At 57.7% G+C, this 14858-nt stretch overlaps 1 protein-coding gene and 1 non-coding gene across 3 annotated transcripts; one reads left to right on the top strand and one right to left on the bottom strand.

Annotated features, from left to right (window-relative positions):
- Window positions 1-175: 175 nt before the first annotated feature.
- LOC141916523 (U6 spliceosomal RNA) lies at window positions 176-282 on the bottom strand. Its single transcript, XR_012621146.1, has one exon. It is a non-coding gene; the product is annotated as a U6 spliceosomal RNA (small nuclear RNA).
- Window positions 283-613: 331 nt separating this feature from the next.
- TMEM259 (transmembrane protein 259) lies at window positions 614-14004 on the top strand. Of its 2 annotated transcripts, none has more exons than XM_074808516.1 (11): window positions 614-1383; window positions 3666-3932; window positions 4235-4349; window positions 7499-7609; window positions 8899-9021; window positions 9352-9452; window positions 10094-10151; window positions 10431-10514; window positions 10952-11084; window positions 11472-11571; window positions 12411-14004. In XM_074808516.1, the coding sequence occupies exons 1-11, from the start codon at window positions 1150-1152 to the stop codon at window positions 13230-13232; spliced, it is 2148 nt and encodes a 715-aa protein (XP_074664617.1). In that variant the 5' UTR covers window positions 614-1149; the 3' UTR covers window positions 13233-14004. The 2 variants fall into 2 exon arrangements, with proteins under 2 accessions (XP_074664617.1, XP_074664616.1); XM_074808515.1 differs by having other exon boundaries at window positions 4235-4403.
- Window positions 14005-14858: the final 854 nt, after the last annotated feature.

Below are 14858 nucleotides of genomic sequence, written 5' to 3'. Positions count from 1 at the left end.
CTGAGCCCCCTCTGCTATGGTGGGGGGGTGCAGCCCTTCCCCAGGGGGCTGCCCGCGGGTGGGGGGGGCCGGGGCACCGCGCACCTCCCCGGCCCGTGACCCGGGGTGTCCCCGGCGCGGAGCGGGGGCTCAAAAGGGTCCCCCCGGGGTTGGGGGGTTGCGATTGCCGAGTGAAAAAAATATGGAACGCTTCACGAATTTGCGTGTCATCCTTGCGCAGGGGCCATGCTAATCTTCTCTGTATCGTTCCAATTTTAGTATATGTGCTGCCGAAGCGAGCACGAATCCTCCTCTGCCCGCGGCGGTATTTGAACCTCTCTCATTGAGAAATTTTTGTGTTATGGTGATCTTTTTGTTTCGGATTTCTGCGTCTCTCTTCACAGAACCACATCCTGAAGGTATTACCATCTGTTTTGATATTCTTGAACCTCCTTTTTGTCAAAAATCTCGGCGTTTCCAGGCGGAGATACCGCGCAGAGCGGCCGTCTGCGCGCGGTGCATGACGGGACATCTCTACTTTGCATACCAGGGCGGGGCTGGGGCGCGGCTTGTCCTCCACCGTCCCAGAGTTCCCTGCGGCCGCTCGCGCAGGCGCGCTGCCGCCGTCGTTGGTGCCGGCGGAGGAAGATGGCGGCGGCGCGCTGAGGGCCGGGCCTGGGCCGCTCTGCACCGCGCCGCGCCAGGATCGGCCGAGGCGCCCGCCGCGCTCCGGGCCGCGCCGGTAACGGGTCTCCCATGGCCGCGGGGCCGGCCCAGGAGCCGCGTCCCCGCTGGGCCTGCTCGGGCCGCGCCGCTCTCGGGCCCCGCCGAGGCAGCGGCCCGCTGACCCCCGGGGCCTGGCCAGGGCCCCGCCGGGCCTGACCCGCCGTCCGCTTGGGAGGCGTCTGCGCGCAGGAGGCCGGGCCGGGCCCGGGGCGGCGGCCCCTGGGGAGAGCGGGACGGGGGCAGCGCCCGCCCGGCACCCCACACCGAGCGGCTCCCGGCCCGGGGCTTCCCCCCGGTCTCCCGGAGGCTGCGCTTGACCCCTCGCCCCGCGTCCCCCTCCGGGGCGGCCGCCCGGCCCCAGGCCCGCTGTGCGGAGGAGGAGCGGCTCCTCCGGCCCAGGTCAGCACCGCCAGCGCCCTTCGGCTCCCGGCCGCCGGCACCAGGATGTCCGAGAACCAGCCGAACGCCAACAACCACCACCCGGCCAACAACACCGGGGGCGGCGGGGCTGCCGGGGGGAACAACCGGGGCGTCCGCAATCCCAACCTCAACCAGAACCCCTTGATCAATGTGCGCGATCGTCTCTTCCACGCACTCTTCTTCAAGATGGCAGTGACCTACGCTCGCCTCTTCCCGCCCTCCTTCCGCCGTGTCTTCGAGTTCTTTGTCCTCCTCAAGGTGAGGGGCAGCTTTTCGGGGGCTTTATGGGGAGGAGCAGACGCTCCTCTCAGTAGCCTGTGGTCAGGCGCTAAGGCATAAATTTCCTTACAAACACAAAAAAGCTTGTCTCTGCCAGAGGTCATGGCCTGTGGTTGGGTCACCTCCCCCAAGCTGTCCGCTGAGCTCCCATGGGCCGCTCTTCTGGGAGAAAGACGTGAATAGTTGTAAGGATCTGTGTGCTCCCCGCACCATCAGAGCTCTGGCTCCGGGTCTGGAAATAAAAAGGAAATCTGTGAGCCAGCTCGTGGGGCAGCCAGGCTGGTGTGGGTCAGGTCCAGGGATGTGGGTGTGAAAGATTTGTGGTTCTGTGTCCAAGCAATCGCTGGTTTGGGATGCATTGCATATGTGAGAGATTTGATTGTGGGAGTCTTGTCTTTTCCAGACATTTTACCCCATTTTAACCCCATTTCTTTTCAGCAGTCAGCACCCTCGGCTGTGCCTGTGCACTGTCACACTTCTACACAACAGGGTGAAAACCCGCCTGTGTTCTTGTTGGGGTGGGTGCAGGATTGACCCTCAGAGGGGCCCGTCGGTGCCCGCGGGGTGAACTGTCCGTAGGTTAAATCCTGCCCCGCAGCTTCTAGGGCGCACGGTGACGCTTCTCGTCAGCACCAGTGTGGGAAATCAGAGAAAGGGGAAGGGGGAAGAGGAGCTTGGTGCATGACAACAGTGTGCTTCTGCTCTCAGTTTCTAAAATTCGGCTGCTTAAAGCAAGAAAACATTTAGGACAATTTGTCTCATACTGCACGTAGACTTTTTCTCCCCTCCCCAGAAACATTAAGGGTTTTCCCAGCTCTCTCTTTTTTTTTTCCCCGTTGTATAACTGGATAGGGGCAGGGAGAGTGGGACAGGGATGGTGCTAACGGCGAGGCTGTGGGGCAGAGCGAGTGGTTGGCAGTAGCGGTTCTTGCTGCTGTCTGCTCTTGATCAAAGCGCTCCCGAGGAGTAGGAGTATTCACAGGGCGTCCGCAGAGAACCGCCGGCTCCTGCCTGCAGGGTCAGGAGGCAGCCAGGCTCCAGCCTGATCTCGGCTCTGGGCGCAGGGTAGCGGTGGGAGATGAGGTCGGAGTCCGTGTTCCTGCTGCTCACAGAGTCCAGAAACTGGTCGTGGCTCTGCCGGCTTCGCCGCGGCTCCTCCTGCAACGAGGGAGCGTTTCTGCTTTACCTCCCCTGGTGTCTTCCTGTGCAGCTCCTCTGAGACGAGGTGTTTACCAGTCTGTTTATTCACAGCAAATAGGTCAGGAGCGATATGGAGCGAGGACAGCTGGTTTAATTAGGAACGAGCATCTTAATGCAGCTGGAAGGCGCGTGTACAAAGCTCAGCTGTAGCACGCACTGTGCCGGCGGTTCTCAGAGCTTTCAGCTGTGAACTTTGGACAGCGTTGGGTAACACTGTGCTAGATTTATTATCTTCACTGTAGGGAACGGATTTTATTAGTCCACTTAGTTTTGCTGTGGCTTTATAGCTGTTCCTCAGGGAGAGCCAGGGCGAGGGAGTGGCGATGCTCCACGAGCCCAGCTCGGCCTGCGCCGTGGCAGAGCCTGCGCCTCGCAGCGGCGAGTGGCGGACCTGGAGCTGGCGGTTCTGCCATGGGCTGGGGTGTCCTGGTCTAGTGGTGGATCATCTTTCGTTGAGGTTGGCTTTATTCTGCCTTTGTAAAGGTGGTCAGCCTTCCCCGGGCTTCAACGGGAGACGCTTTGTGCTGAGGAGGGAACGGCTGAAAGCCACGGGTGTGTTTCTGTTTCTTTCAATAATGTTCGGAGCCCCGTCACGCGCCGGTGCTGTGTCTGGTCGGTTTGTCTGCGGTGCCGCCGTTGTGGGGCCGGTGGGGGTTTGCAGGAGCCTGCGCGGCGCTGGGGCCTGTGCCTGAGCTGCGCTTTCAGCAGGACGCGTGTTCTGCACAGGTCTCGGTGGCAGCTCTGGTCTTGTCAACAGGAGGAGGATGTTCTTGCTGCTGGCTTTGGCGCGTTCCCCTGTTGATACGGCAGTGCTGAAATTGCCTGATTCTGGGCTGTTGTTGATGCAGAGACCACTGGGGTTGGGAGGCATAAAAGCTCTTGTCCACTTGCAAATTCGTTTGTCCAGATTAATCTTTTGGGTCAGCATCAGGCAGAACCACTGCACGACCACAGGAACGTGTCTTTATGGGCAAAGAAGAGACGGTTAAAACTGGGGAGTCTCTAAGCAGGCCAGGGCTGGTTGGGCTGATGGTCTCTGCTCTGTTTCTTGCTGTGTGTAGGCTCTCTTCGTGCTCTTCATCCTGGCTTACATCCACATCGCCTTCTCCCGCTCGCCCATTAACTGCCTGGAGCACGTGCGAGATAAATGGCCACGCGATGGCATCTTGCGGGTGGAAATCCAGCGCAACTCGAGCCGAGCCCCCATCTTCCTGCAATTCTGTGGTGTTGAGAAGTTCCCGGGAATGGTGGTTGAATCCACAGCTGAGGAAGAGGAGGAGGAAGAGGAGGAAATGACTGTGGATATGTTTGAAAACAGCTCTATCAAGGTAAAGACGCGTTCCCTGGGTACACAGGAGATGGGAACCCGGGTGTCGGTTTGGGGAGAAATAAACCATTTCACAGTCCCTCTGTGATCCCTCAGCCACCCAGAAACGGGGTGTGTTCCTTGGCTTTTCCTGAATCTCCACATTAGTGTCTGATGGGTTAAGACAGAAATTAAAGCCCAAGAGTGGCCTCTCTTGTCCTCCTTTTGGCAGCGGAGGCCTTCGCTGGGGGCACGGGGGGAGCGCAGGAGGCCGGAGCTGGAGCAGCTGCTGACGTGACTTTCCCTGCCGCGGTTTTCCAACAGTTTGAGCTGGATATCGAGCCCAGGGTGTTCCTCAAGCCATCCCGGGTGAGCAGCACCGAGGCACTGACCCACAACGAAAGCCAGGAGTTCTCGTTTAGCGAAGCAGCCGCTAAAGGTATGCAGCCTCTGCGGGAGACTGTGTCCGAGTTTGAGATGCTAGCCAGAGCAGGTAAAGACCGCTTACGCTGCTACCCGAGCTCTCCCCTTCCCCTGCCCCGCGCACCCCTGCACGTCCCGTTCCTTCTGGCTTCTCTGGGCACGTCTGTGGTAACCTGAAATGTCTCCCCTGACGCGTTCACCGGGGGTTAATCTTGTCAATACTAACAGTAGATCCACAAGATCTTTCCTGTGGCTGGAGGGAGGCTGGGAGTCGAGGGTCGTCTGGGCTGTAGAATGTGCTGAAGCCTCGTGGTCTGGCGTTGTGTTTCTGCGGTGATTGGTGCCAGGTATCTCAGATGAATGTGAACCTCCCTCCTCTGAGCAGTTCGCTGTCCTCTTGAGGTCACAGAATCAGGGAACAGTTTGGGTTGGAAGGGACCTTAAAGCCCACCCAGTGCCACCCCCTGCCCCGGGCAGGGACACCTTCCACTAGCCCAGGTTGCCCAAAGCCCCGTCCAACCTGGTCTTGAACCCTTCCAGGGAGGGGGCAGCCACAACCTCCCCTGGCAGCCTGTTCTAGTGCCTCACCACCCTCACAGGGAAGAATTTCTTCCTGATATCTAATCTGAATCTCCCCTCTGTCAGTTTAAAAGTGTGACCCCTTGTCCTATCCCTCCCCCCGATCAAGAGTCCCTCCCCTCTTGCCTGTAGCCCCTTTCAGTCCTGGGAGGCCGCTCTAAGGTCTCCCCGGAGCCTTCTCTTCTCCAGTTGGGGGGAAACTCTCCCAGCCTGTCCTCACAGGGGAGGTGAGATCTGCAGGGATCCCACTGACAGCGCACATTCCTCCGTGTATTAACAGGGTTTGGGCTGGATTTTGGGTCTTTGAGTCAACACCAGTACTTGGAACAGCTAATTAATCCTGAAAGCCACCAAACAAGTTTTAGTGGATTGCGAGATAGAGCGCTGCTGTTCTACATTGTTCAGGACATCGTCCTGCTTTATCCCTCCCCTGTTCCAGCATGACTTAAGCTGCTAATAATGTCTCATAAACTCTAGAGGGAGATTTAGTGGCTTTGTATTATTCAAAATGGAATTCCAGTGTTGGAAAACTTCTGTTTCTAGTGGTTAGGGCAGGAAATCTATTAAAATGTATTTATGTTGAAACAAGGCAATTGGATTCTTATTTAATTTGCCTTTTTCACCTACACTTTTACCCCTGGAAAGACTGGAATTCTCTGCTCTTCAGAAGTACTGGGTGTTGTGGCCGGGGAGGACTGTGAGACTGGGCACTGCAGCGGCACGTTCCCGTGGTCGTGCAGTGGTTCTGCTTGAGGCTGACCCAGAACTCATTAGTCCTGAATTTAAGGTCATTAAGTCACATAAGACTAGAAAACAGTAAATGTTTTTGGTGCAATCCCTTTATTAATAGTGGCCTAAGTTCTGTAAGGGAGTCACGTTGTGCTGTGCCTCGGTGTGCTGAGCGCCGGCTGGAGATGGTCCAGCAGCGTGGCGGGGGGTGGGGAGGATTGTGCTGCTTCCCAACGTAATTAAAACATTGATCTTTTCAAATGGGTCCCAAATCCCCGCATACCTGGTTTTATTGGTTTTGTCCAGGTTTCTTGTGTTACAAGTACACCAAATTTCATGTTTAGACAGAATATTTTACCGTTGAAGAATGTTTTCTGATACAAAAGATATTTAAACACGTTTTCCATTTGAGCTTAAAACCATTTTATAATGGAAACAAAAGATGAAACAAACACAGCAGCCTGTGTTTGCTGCCCGAGAAGTGGGATCCGAGGCGGGGAGGTGGGCTCTTCTGTTGCTGATGTGTCGCTGTAAGTCAGAAGAGGCAGGTACATTCCTTTTGAGTTATTGGATCCTTTTAACTCCTCTGCTGTGTTGCGAGACGCCTGACGGCCGCCTCCCCTCGCCTCTTGCAAGATACGCTGTGACAGCTTGAGAGATCAGGGATTAAATTGCTTGGCTCCGACATAGCAGGAAGTTTTGTCCTTTTGGAGATGATGTAGCAAAAAGCATATATTTTGAAACTTTCTTCAAAAAAAAAAAAAAAAATCAAGGAAACTTCAGGCACCACCACGTTTCTGGAAAGGCGTAACCGCTCCTGCCTTTAGTTTTGAGATTTGCGGTTGCAGCAGTGACGGGTCTCCTGAGAAGCGCAGTGCTCGTGCCCTGCGTTCACTTGTACTCAGCAGGTGTGTCCTGGTTTCAGCTGGGATAGAGTTAATTTGTCGTCGTAGTGGGGAGAGTAGTGCTGTGTTTTGGGTTCACTGTGGGCTTTGGTATGAGAGGAACGTCAATAACACTGATGTTTTCAGCTGCTGCTCAGAAATCAAGGACTTTCCAGCTCCCCGTGTCCTGCCCGTGCGCAGGTGCATGAGAAGCTGGGAGGGGGCACGGCCAGAGCCCCGGACCCAGCCTGGCCAAGGGAACATTCCCCAGCGCCCGGCGTCGCGCTCAGTGGGTAGAGGAGGGCGGCCGGGGAGCTGCTCGCTCCCTCTTCCAGGATTGTGGTTTCTGGATTTTCCCTTCTCTGGGTTCGCTCTCTGGGAATGGGCTGGGCACCGGTCGACAGGGGTGAGCGATCACAGTGTGCGTCACTCATCGGTATATTCTATTATTACTATCGATTTCATTTTATTTCAATTATTAAATTGTTTTTATCTCAACCTACGAGTCTCCTTACCTTCACCCTTCCAGTTCCCCCCCGTCCCCCGGGAGGGTGGGTGAGTGGCTGCGTGGGGTTTGCCTGCCGAGCAGGTTTAAACCACCACAAGGTTTAAAGTTGCATTTTCCTGCTGTTCCCTAAAGAACCCAGAAAGCAGAAATTGAACAGAGCAAGAACAAGTGCTCTGGGGCTCGCCAGGCAAAGATGGGGGCAGATGCTCGCCAGAGCTTGGAGCCGCTGCCCTGAAGCTTTCCCAGAAGTTTCACATTAGGGACTAATGTCAAGGGAATGGGCTGCAATTTCAAAGAATTTGTATTGATTTGTCTTTAATTGAAGGAAGCCTAGAGGCTGTGTTTGCAACTGATTCTCTTTTCAAGAATGTGGTGGGAGGGAGGGAGGGAATCCAGAGGTGCTGTTTCTCCTTGGTAATTGTTTGCAAGCCCCGCTGTTGAGTCTCCTCCCGCCCTCTCCCGCAGTGTGGCCGCAGGAGGAGTACATCGTGGAGTACTCGCTGGAGTACGGGTTCCTGCGCCTGTCGCAGAGCACTCGGCAGCGCCTCAGCATCCCGGTCATGGTGGTGACGCTGGGTGAGTGCGGGAGCCAGCGCGCTCTGCGCGGGGGGCGAGCGCTCTGCAGGGGTACCCCCGCGCCCCTTCCTCTGCCGTCTTGTGGAAACTATTTGTCACAGGTGACGGCGCTCATTTTCCACCTGGGAGAACTTTCCTGGGTCTTTATGGCTTTAGTGGGTCACACCTGTCCCAGAGCAGTCGTGTGAGATGGTGGAGCCTGTTTTGGTGAGCGCTGATGTTAGGGCCAGCGCAGTTTTCTCACAGAGGGGGGAAGTGAAGATCCGGGCTCAGGGTGGAGCAGCGGCAGCGCAGTGTTAGAGCCCAGCGCGAGAGCGACGGCGCCTGTGCCGGGCCAGAGCGAGCGGAGCTGCTTAGCGCTGTCTCGGCGACCTTTGTGCCCCTGTTCGCACCCGCAGACCCTTCGCCTGCGTTTGCTCCATTAAAACCTGCCCAAGTCAGGAATACGGTCTCAAACCTCCTCATGCCTGTGAACTTAATTGAGCTGTAACGAGCTGTTAGTGCAGCAGTCAGACTAGATTTCTGACTTACTCCTAGTCAAACTGAATTACAGCGGGGCTGGAGTATTAAGCAGTTATCCTGTATAGCTCATGGGCAGTTTCCATGGTAAAAGTCGATTTACTGACCTGGGTTTTCCAATTCAGCTAGACAAATTCCTTCAAAAGTATCCTAGTAATTTACCAAAAAATTATGTGTATTCATGCTTCCTGTTTTGCTTAGATTTGGGTTGTTTTTACAAGCTGATGTGCAGTGGAATGCAGTACCAGCTTCAGGAGAGGAGTGGAAGAGCCGTTAGTGCCCAGAGCCCTGGGGAGGTGTTTGCCTGTCCTTCGCTGAGGGGGGTGATGGGCCCCAGCAGGGTCATGCCGAGGCCAGCTGGTGGCTAAAAAGTCTCGGCCTGGCCCTCTTGAGCCTTCCCAGAACTTGTTTCTCTGGGACATTAGCTGGGGTGAGCCTAGGGAGATAGTCCAAGCCTAGAAGGCAAATTCCCTTTGTGCCTGTGCCAGCAGTGCATGCGACAGCCCTGGTGTAATTCGTGGGGCCTGACTGACATGAGCATTTTGACAGCATGGCCAGATTTGTCAGGGTGTGACACTTTCCCTCCCAGTCCTGCCCAATTTAGTTGTACAGCCAAAGGTCTGAGCACAGACACGTCTGTTGGCAGCTGTGTCCTTTGGAGTTATGAGAAGACTGGGTGCTGGCCCTGGGTGCTGGCCCTGGGTGGTGTTTGCCTCGCTGCCCCTGTGGCTGGTATGAACAGTCTGAACGGGTTTTTGTCTCCTCTCTAGATCCAACCAGGGATCAGTGCTTTGGGGACAGGTTCAGTCGCCTGTTGCTGGATGAGTTCCTGGGTTACGATGACATCCTGATGTCAAGTGTCAAAGCTTTGGCTGAAAATGAAGAAAACAAAGGTAAGGCTCGGAGCAATGGCTTTCAGCTGTTTTTTCTCCGGATGCATGAAGATCATCTTCTGACTATTGATTAATCCCCAGTGCAGGGAACGGTTCCCTGTGTTGTGTAGAGATGTTATTGTGAAGGACAAAATGAAACGAGCCTGAGGGGAGAGGTGTCTGCAAACGTGATTTCCTACCTTATGGCACTGCATGACAATGAGGGTGCTGCTGGGAGAGCTGTCGCCGTGGCTTCGCGTGTCCTGTTCCTTTAGAAGGCGCAGGAAGTTTGTTCTGAGTTTGCGGGTTAATCACACTGAGCTCGTGTGTTGTTTGGGTTCTTCTCTCCAGGCTTCCTTCGCAATGTGGTGTCTGGGGAGCACTATCGCTTCGTCAGCATGTGGATGGCCAGGACTTCCTACCTGGCAGCCTTTGTCATCATGGTCATATTTGTAAGTCAACCAGAGCTGGGCATTGCCCCGGCGCTGAGCCGGGTGCTGTAAGAGCACAGGCCTGAGCTCTCACCGGCTTTCAGAGCTGCTGGGTACGAGGTTCTACTCTGTGGGGGTGTTAATGTGGGTTCTTAAAGTCCTAACAGTGAGACAAACAGAGGAGCTGAACCAAACTCCCAAAAGGGAGATTCAGGTTAGAGAGTCTCCAGGGGTGGTTAAAGCACTCAGGCTGCCGAGGCCCGGGGTGCAGAAGTTTGTCCTCTGAGGCCTTTAAGACCAGGCCTAACTAATTTGCCAGGAGTGATCAAGTCTCCTGTGACTGTGTGAGACGAGGTGGTTGCAGATAAGTATTAGAGAAGATCCCAGGTGATAACTGAGCCTGTGTTTGTAGTCTTGGGTGACGGTTCCCCTTGGTGTCTGACCGTCCGCCAACGCAGCTCCTTGTGCCGTAACCAGTGAGAGGGGAGGGGGCGGTGCTGGGCGACTGTTGGAGGGGTGTTAGGCTCTTTGGGAAATGGGTCTGTGTCGCTCTAACGAGCGCGGGACGTGCCCGGCGCGGGGGGCTCTGCCGTCGCGGGACGCTGGAAGCGGCTCCCTGCCCATGCGGGGCTCTAACACCGGCCCCTGTTCTCGTGTTTCAGACTCTGTCCGTCTCGATGCTGTTGCGCTACTCGCACCATCAGATCTTTGTCTTCATTGGTAAGGATTTTTCTGAGGGATTTCGGGTGTGCTGGACACTGCCTGCTCCCGCGCAGTGTGTCCTGTACACCCTGCTGACTGTTGTTGTTGAGAAGGGACCTGTGTGTAGCTGTGCAGGGGATGTTCCCCCCGTCCCCCTGTCCCCGTGCTCGTGAGAGCTGTTCTGTCTCTCGACGAGGGACGGTGGACTTCACCCTGCTGAGCAGGGAGCAGCGTGGGGGCAGAGGGTTCTGTGGCCCCGTGTCCACTTGGGGTTACCGTGTGCTTTCCTCCTTGCAGTTGACCTGTTGCAGATGCTGGAGATGAACATGACCATTGCGTTCCCTGCGGCTCCGCTCCTCACTGTCATTCTGGCTCTAGTAGGTAAGGACGTTAACTCGCTGCCTGTGTGCTTGCAGCGAGTCCCTTTGGGATCCGTGGAAAGTGTAATTCCCTGTTCTGGCCTGGCCACGGCAGGTGGTTGGTGCCTCTGCTCATCACGAGGGGGAAGGCTCTGGAATCTGATGGCACAGTGAGCTGCATTGTCCTTCTGGGTCCCCTGGGAAAGCAGCTCGTTTGGAAATCGCATAAACTGGAGCTTTATCTGTCCCTTTAGTTCATTTCAGATTCACACTTCTGTGCCCACGTTGCATTAGCACAGTTTGAATTTAAAACACAAACAACAGAACCCACCTGCCCCACACGCTGCCCGGAGCCAGCCGGTCCCACGGGCTGCGCGGGGGTTGGCCCTTCGCCGCTGCGTTACCTGCTGCGGTCTGGGCTCTGCCCGCAGTGTGCTGACGTCGGCCCCTGTCCCGCAGGCATGGAGGCCATCATGTCCGAGTTCTTCAACGACACCACAACTGCCTTCTACATCATCCTCATCGTCTGGCTGGCTGACCAGTACGACGCGATCTGCTGCCACACCAACACGAGCAAGAGGCACTGGCTCAGGTGGGAGCTGGCAGGGATCTCCTTCCGCTGCCTGGGGAAAGGCGGCTCCAGCTCCTCCCCAGCGCCCCCGGGCAAGGGCCTTTCCCCCCACCCCGGAGCCGCGGCCGGTCTCTGTGGGACCTGCCCTGCATGTCACAGGGTCCAAAGCGCAATCGCTTCGCTTTGGGCCTCGCGCCCGGCTCTCGAGAATCGCCCCAGCCCTCTGCGTGCCCTCTGGTTTGCGCTGTCGAAGACCAGTTCGTAACGAGGCAATTCTAATTACCCATTAATGGGACTCTGCAGCCCCCCACAAAGCGCCCCAGCTCGGGATGGAGTTAGGGCTAGAAGGAAGCTCACGTTTGTCCTGTCCATTTGACATACCCTGATATTTATTGCTTTTCTGTCCAGGTTCTTCTATCTGTACCACTTTGCCTTCTACGCCTACCACTACCGGTTCAACGGGCAGTACAGCAGCCTGGCGCTTGTCACCTCGTGGCTCTTCATCCAGGTGAGCAGCTGCCGTGTGCAGGCAGGGCTGAATTCCTGGGAATTCTGTCCCGCTCGCTCCGCCTGCCTCAGAGAGCTCTGCCTGCCTGCAGTTCAAACTGTTGCGTTGCTGAGTGCTCGCACTGGCTGTGCTGTCAGAAAGTGAGGGAAATCAACTGCAGTTTGGGCTTTATCAAACACCTTTGCAAGCTGAGTTTGAGCAGTGATCTTTCTTTATGTAAGTGATTGAAATGATCCTGGTTTGGAAATGCAACAGCAGGAGGTGGCTATTGGACAGCAGGACGTTTGGGTCACTGGCTGAAATCCAGCCACATGGCTGACAATACGCTGGTGTCAGGTGAGTGGTGGAAGGCGTTAGGGAAGGATTTCTTCCAGAAATGCCACTGAGCATCTCCCCGCGGAGGCTGAGGAGTTGGTCAGGTCTGTGCAGTGAAGGTGCTGGCAAGACCAGCTCCAAATCCACGTCTCCAACATCCCTGTTCAAGCAAACGTTCTGTGTGTCTCTGGCTGCTGTCCTGCCCCTTTCTCTGCTGCAGGATGGAGACAGGGGACTGAGATGGGCCAGAGAAATGCCTTTATCCTTCCTGTTCTTGGCCCTTAGAAGGGAGGAGGGGTTGTTCTCTGTCTGTCTTCAGAAACTATTAAAGCTCTGACAGCAGCTTGCAGGAATCGCAGCAGAAGGGATAAATCTTTCCAAAATTTCCGATAACCCCTCGGCTGTCAGCAGCTGAGTTGTGCAGTCACTGGTTTTGCAGCGAGAGGAAAACAGGGCTGGCTAAGATACATCTGGGCTCGCGGCCCAGGCCCAGTGAGTGACTCTGTCCCCTTTGCCTTCTCTAGCACTCGATGATTTACTTCTTCCACCACTACGAGCTGCCGGCCATTCTGCAGCAGATCCGGATCCAGGAGATGCTGCTGCAGAACCAGCAGGTGGGCCAGGGCACGCAGACCACGCTCCAGGACAACCTCAACAACAACACTACAGCTGCCCCCGTCGACGGGGGGGGCCGCCGGCCCCACCTGCCTGCTGGCCCCTCGGCTGAGAGTGGTGGCCCAGCCACCCTGACTCCCGGCGAGGCCTCCAGCGTCCTCGCCGCTGCCACGGCGGCTTCCGTCGGGAGCGACCTGAACTGGGTAGCCGAGACGGCCGCCATCGTCACAGAAGCCTCGTTTCTCTCCGACCTGAGCACTACCCTGCTGGAGCCGACCGTGGTGCACGAAGCCGTGGCTAACGGTGGCCCTCAGGATGCCGCCGCTGCCTCCAGTTTGGTTGCCCGCATCAGGGTCAGCAGCGACCACCCGCAGACAGCCATGGGCTCCATCACCATCGAGGTCACTTCAGCCTCTGTGGTGGCTGCAGCAGAAGCTCCCCCCGCCGCAGAGCCCCCGGTCCCGCTGCCGGAGGCGGCGGCTGCCAGCCCCGGCCCGTCCCCTCCCGAGCAGACTGAGCCTGCCCCGGGCTCTCAGGACCATGCAGATGCCAGCGGCAAGGACTGTGCCGGCGCGGCAGAGCCCCCCCCCACCTCACCGGGGGCAGACGGACGCTCGGGGGGGGCTCTGGGGGGCTGGGGGCAGAGCAGCCCCTGCCCTGCGCCGGCGGAGAGCGACAGCGCGCCCAGCTCCAGGCCTTGCCCGGAGCCAGACTTGAGGAGCCTGTCTTGAGTCCCTGCTCGGGGCGTTCCGGACTGCCGGGGAGGCGTTTGGATTTCGTTTGTTACTATTTCTCACTTCACCATCATCCTTAACCCACCAATTCCTCTTAGCGGAGGGGCTGGGGCAGAGGAAAGGGGCCGCCAGCGCTCCTGGGCCCTGGAGGCCGCCGCGGGGGAGGGACAAGGCGCTCGCTCCCCCAGCCCCAGGCCAGGCTCCTGCTCCAGCCCCGCACTCGGCTCAGTGCCCCCGGCCTTCCCTCGCCCCCCCTGCCCCAGCTTTGCCCCCTGCGCTCCCAGCGCTGATCACGAGCTGACTCGGACGGAGCACGCGTGCGCATGTGGCGGCCGCGTAGCAATGGGGAGCACGTGTTCGGATTGACCCCCCCGGGGAGAGCCGCAGAAACCTGGTGAACTTTCCTTCTCCGAAGGGGTACGAGGAGCTTAAGCCCTTCCCCGGATCTGCTCCCCCCAGGGCAATAACCAAAGCAGAAGCTGCAGTTCAGCCCCATTTTCTTCTGTCCTTGACCTTCCCTGGCTCGCTGGGTTTGGGGGTGGAAGCTGCCGGGTCCAGGTTGGAGCTTCCAGCCCCAGAGAGACGCGGCTGCTCGGGCTCAGCGGCAGCGGGGCCCGTCCCCACCCCAGAGAGGCGCCGTCCCTCCTGCCGCTGACCTCTGCCAGGGCCGCGGGCCTTCGGCCTCGCTCGGGTGCCCGTGGCCGGTATAAATTGGAGCTCCTGGCCCAGGCAGCCGGGCTCAAGTAATAAAGAGCTGCTGGGAACTGATCTGCGGTGTCGGTGTCTGTGGAGACCTTGGGGGCGCGGGGAGCAGCAGCTCTGTCCCTACGACCCTGCCCCAGGGGCTGGAGGTGGCTTCCGAGTGCCTTGGCCCTTCCCTGGACACGTTTGTGTTTAGGATCAGCCCCAGCCCGGAGCAGAGATCGGCTCTTCCCGTGAACTGTTGCATGAGATGGTTTAGCAAAGAACCAAAACACTGAAAGCCAAAACATTTTGGCTCCTTTTCCCTCGGTTCCCCACAGCAGAGGTGAAGTGGCCCTGCCCGACCCCTCGGCGGTGCCCCGGGGCTGGGGGGGGTGGGACGAGGCCCGGCTGCCCCCCGGGACGGGCTGGAGGGGGGTTCACGCTTGTAACCGAGCGGGAGCCGCCTCGTGTCTGCAGAGCTGAGCCCAGAGGGGAGAAATGGGGGAAGGGGCAGCGCCGGGAGGGGACGCGGGGGCTGCTCCACGTTCAGGGGGGAGCTGTGTCCCCGAGTTCAGGCCCGTCCCCCCAGCCCACCCCTCGCGCGGCTCTTGTGCAGAGGGTCTCCACGTCGGCACCGCCCCAGCTTGGAGCCCCCCGCTTCACTTTCTCTGCATTTCCCACTCAGGTGCCCCCTTTTTTTTTTTTGTCTTTTTGTCTCAAGAAGCCCCGGGTGTTGCTCTGGGGACGGGGGGAGCCCGTTGGTGACCAACATGTCAGAGTTTGTGGCCACCAGCCTGCTGGGAAGGGGCCTCGTTGGCAACTGGACGTGCCGAGGGGGGAGCCAGGACGACCCGTGGGCTTTGACGAGGAGCGGGTGGGTGGGAGGGGCGGGGGGGGGCGACAAACCAAATGATTTGCTGAATGAAGAGTAGAGTTCAT

The sequence above is a fragment of the Strix aluco genome, chromosome 29 (assembly GCF_031877795.1).
Source record: "Strix aluco isolate bStrAlu1 chromosome 29, bStrAlu1.hap1, whole genome shotgun sequence".
NCBI lineage: Eukaryota > Metazoa > Chordata > Aves > Strigiformes > Strigidae > Strix > Strix aluco.
This window is presented reverse-complemented; position numbering and strand designations above follow the sequence as displayed.

What these genes read in the sequence shown, in the direction of transcription:
- TMEM259 (XM_074808515.1), top strand. Translation starts at nt 1,150, where the DNA reads ATGTCCGAGAACCAGCCGAACGCCAACAACCACCACCCGGCCAACAAC. An exon ending in GGTCATGGTGGTGACGCTGG is followed by an intron (nt 7,610 to 8,898) that starts GTGAGTGCGGGA and finishes TCTCCTCTCTAG; the next exon opens with ATCCAACCAGGGATCAGTGC. An exon ending in CCTCGTGGCTCTTCATCCAG is followed by an intron (nt 11,572 to 12,410) that starts GTGAGCAGCTGC and finishes TGCCTTCTCTAG; the next exon opens with CACTCGATGATTTACTTCTT.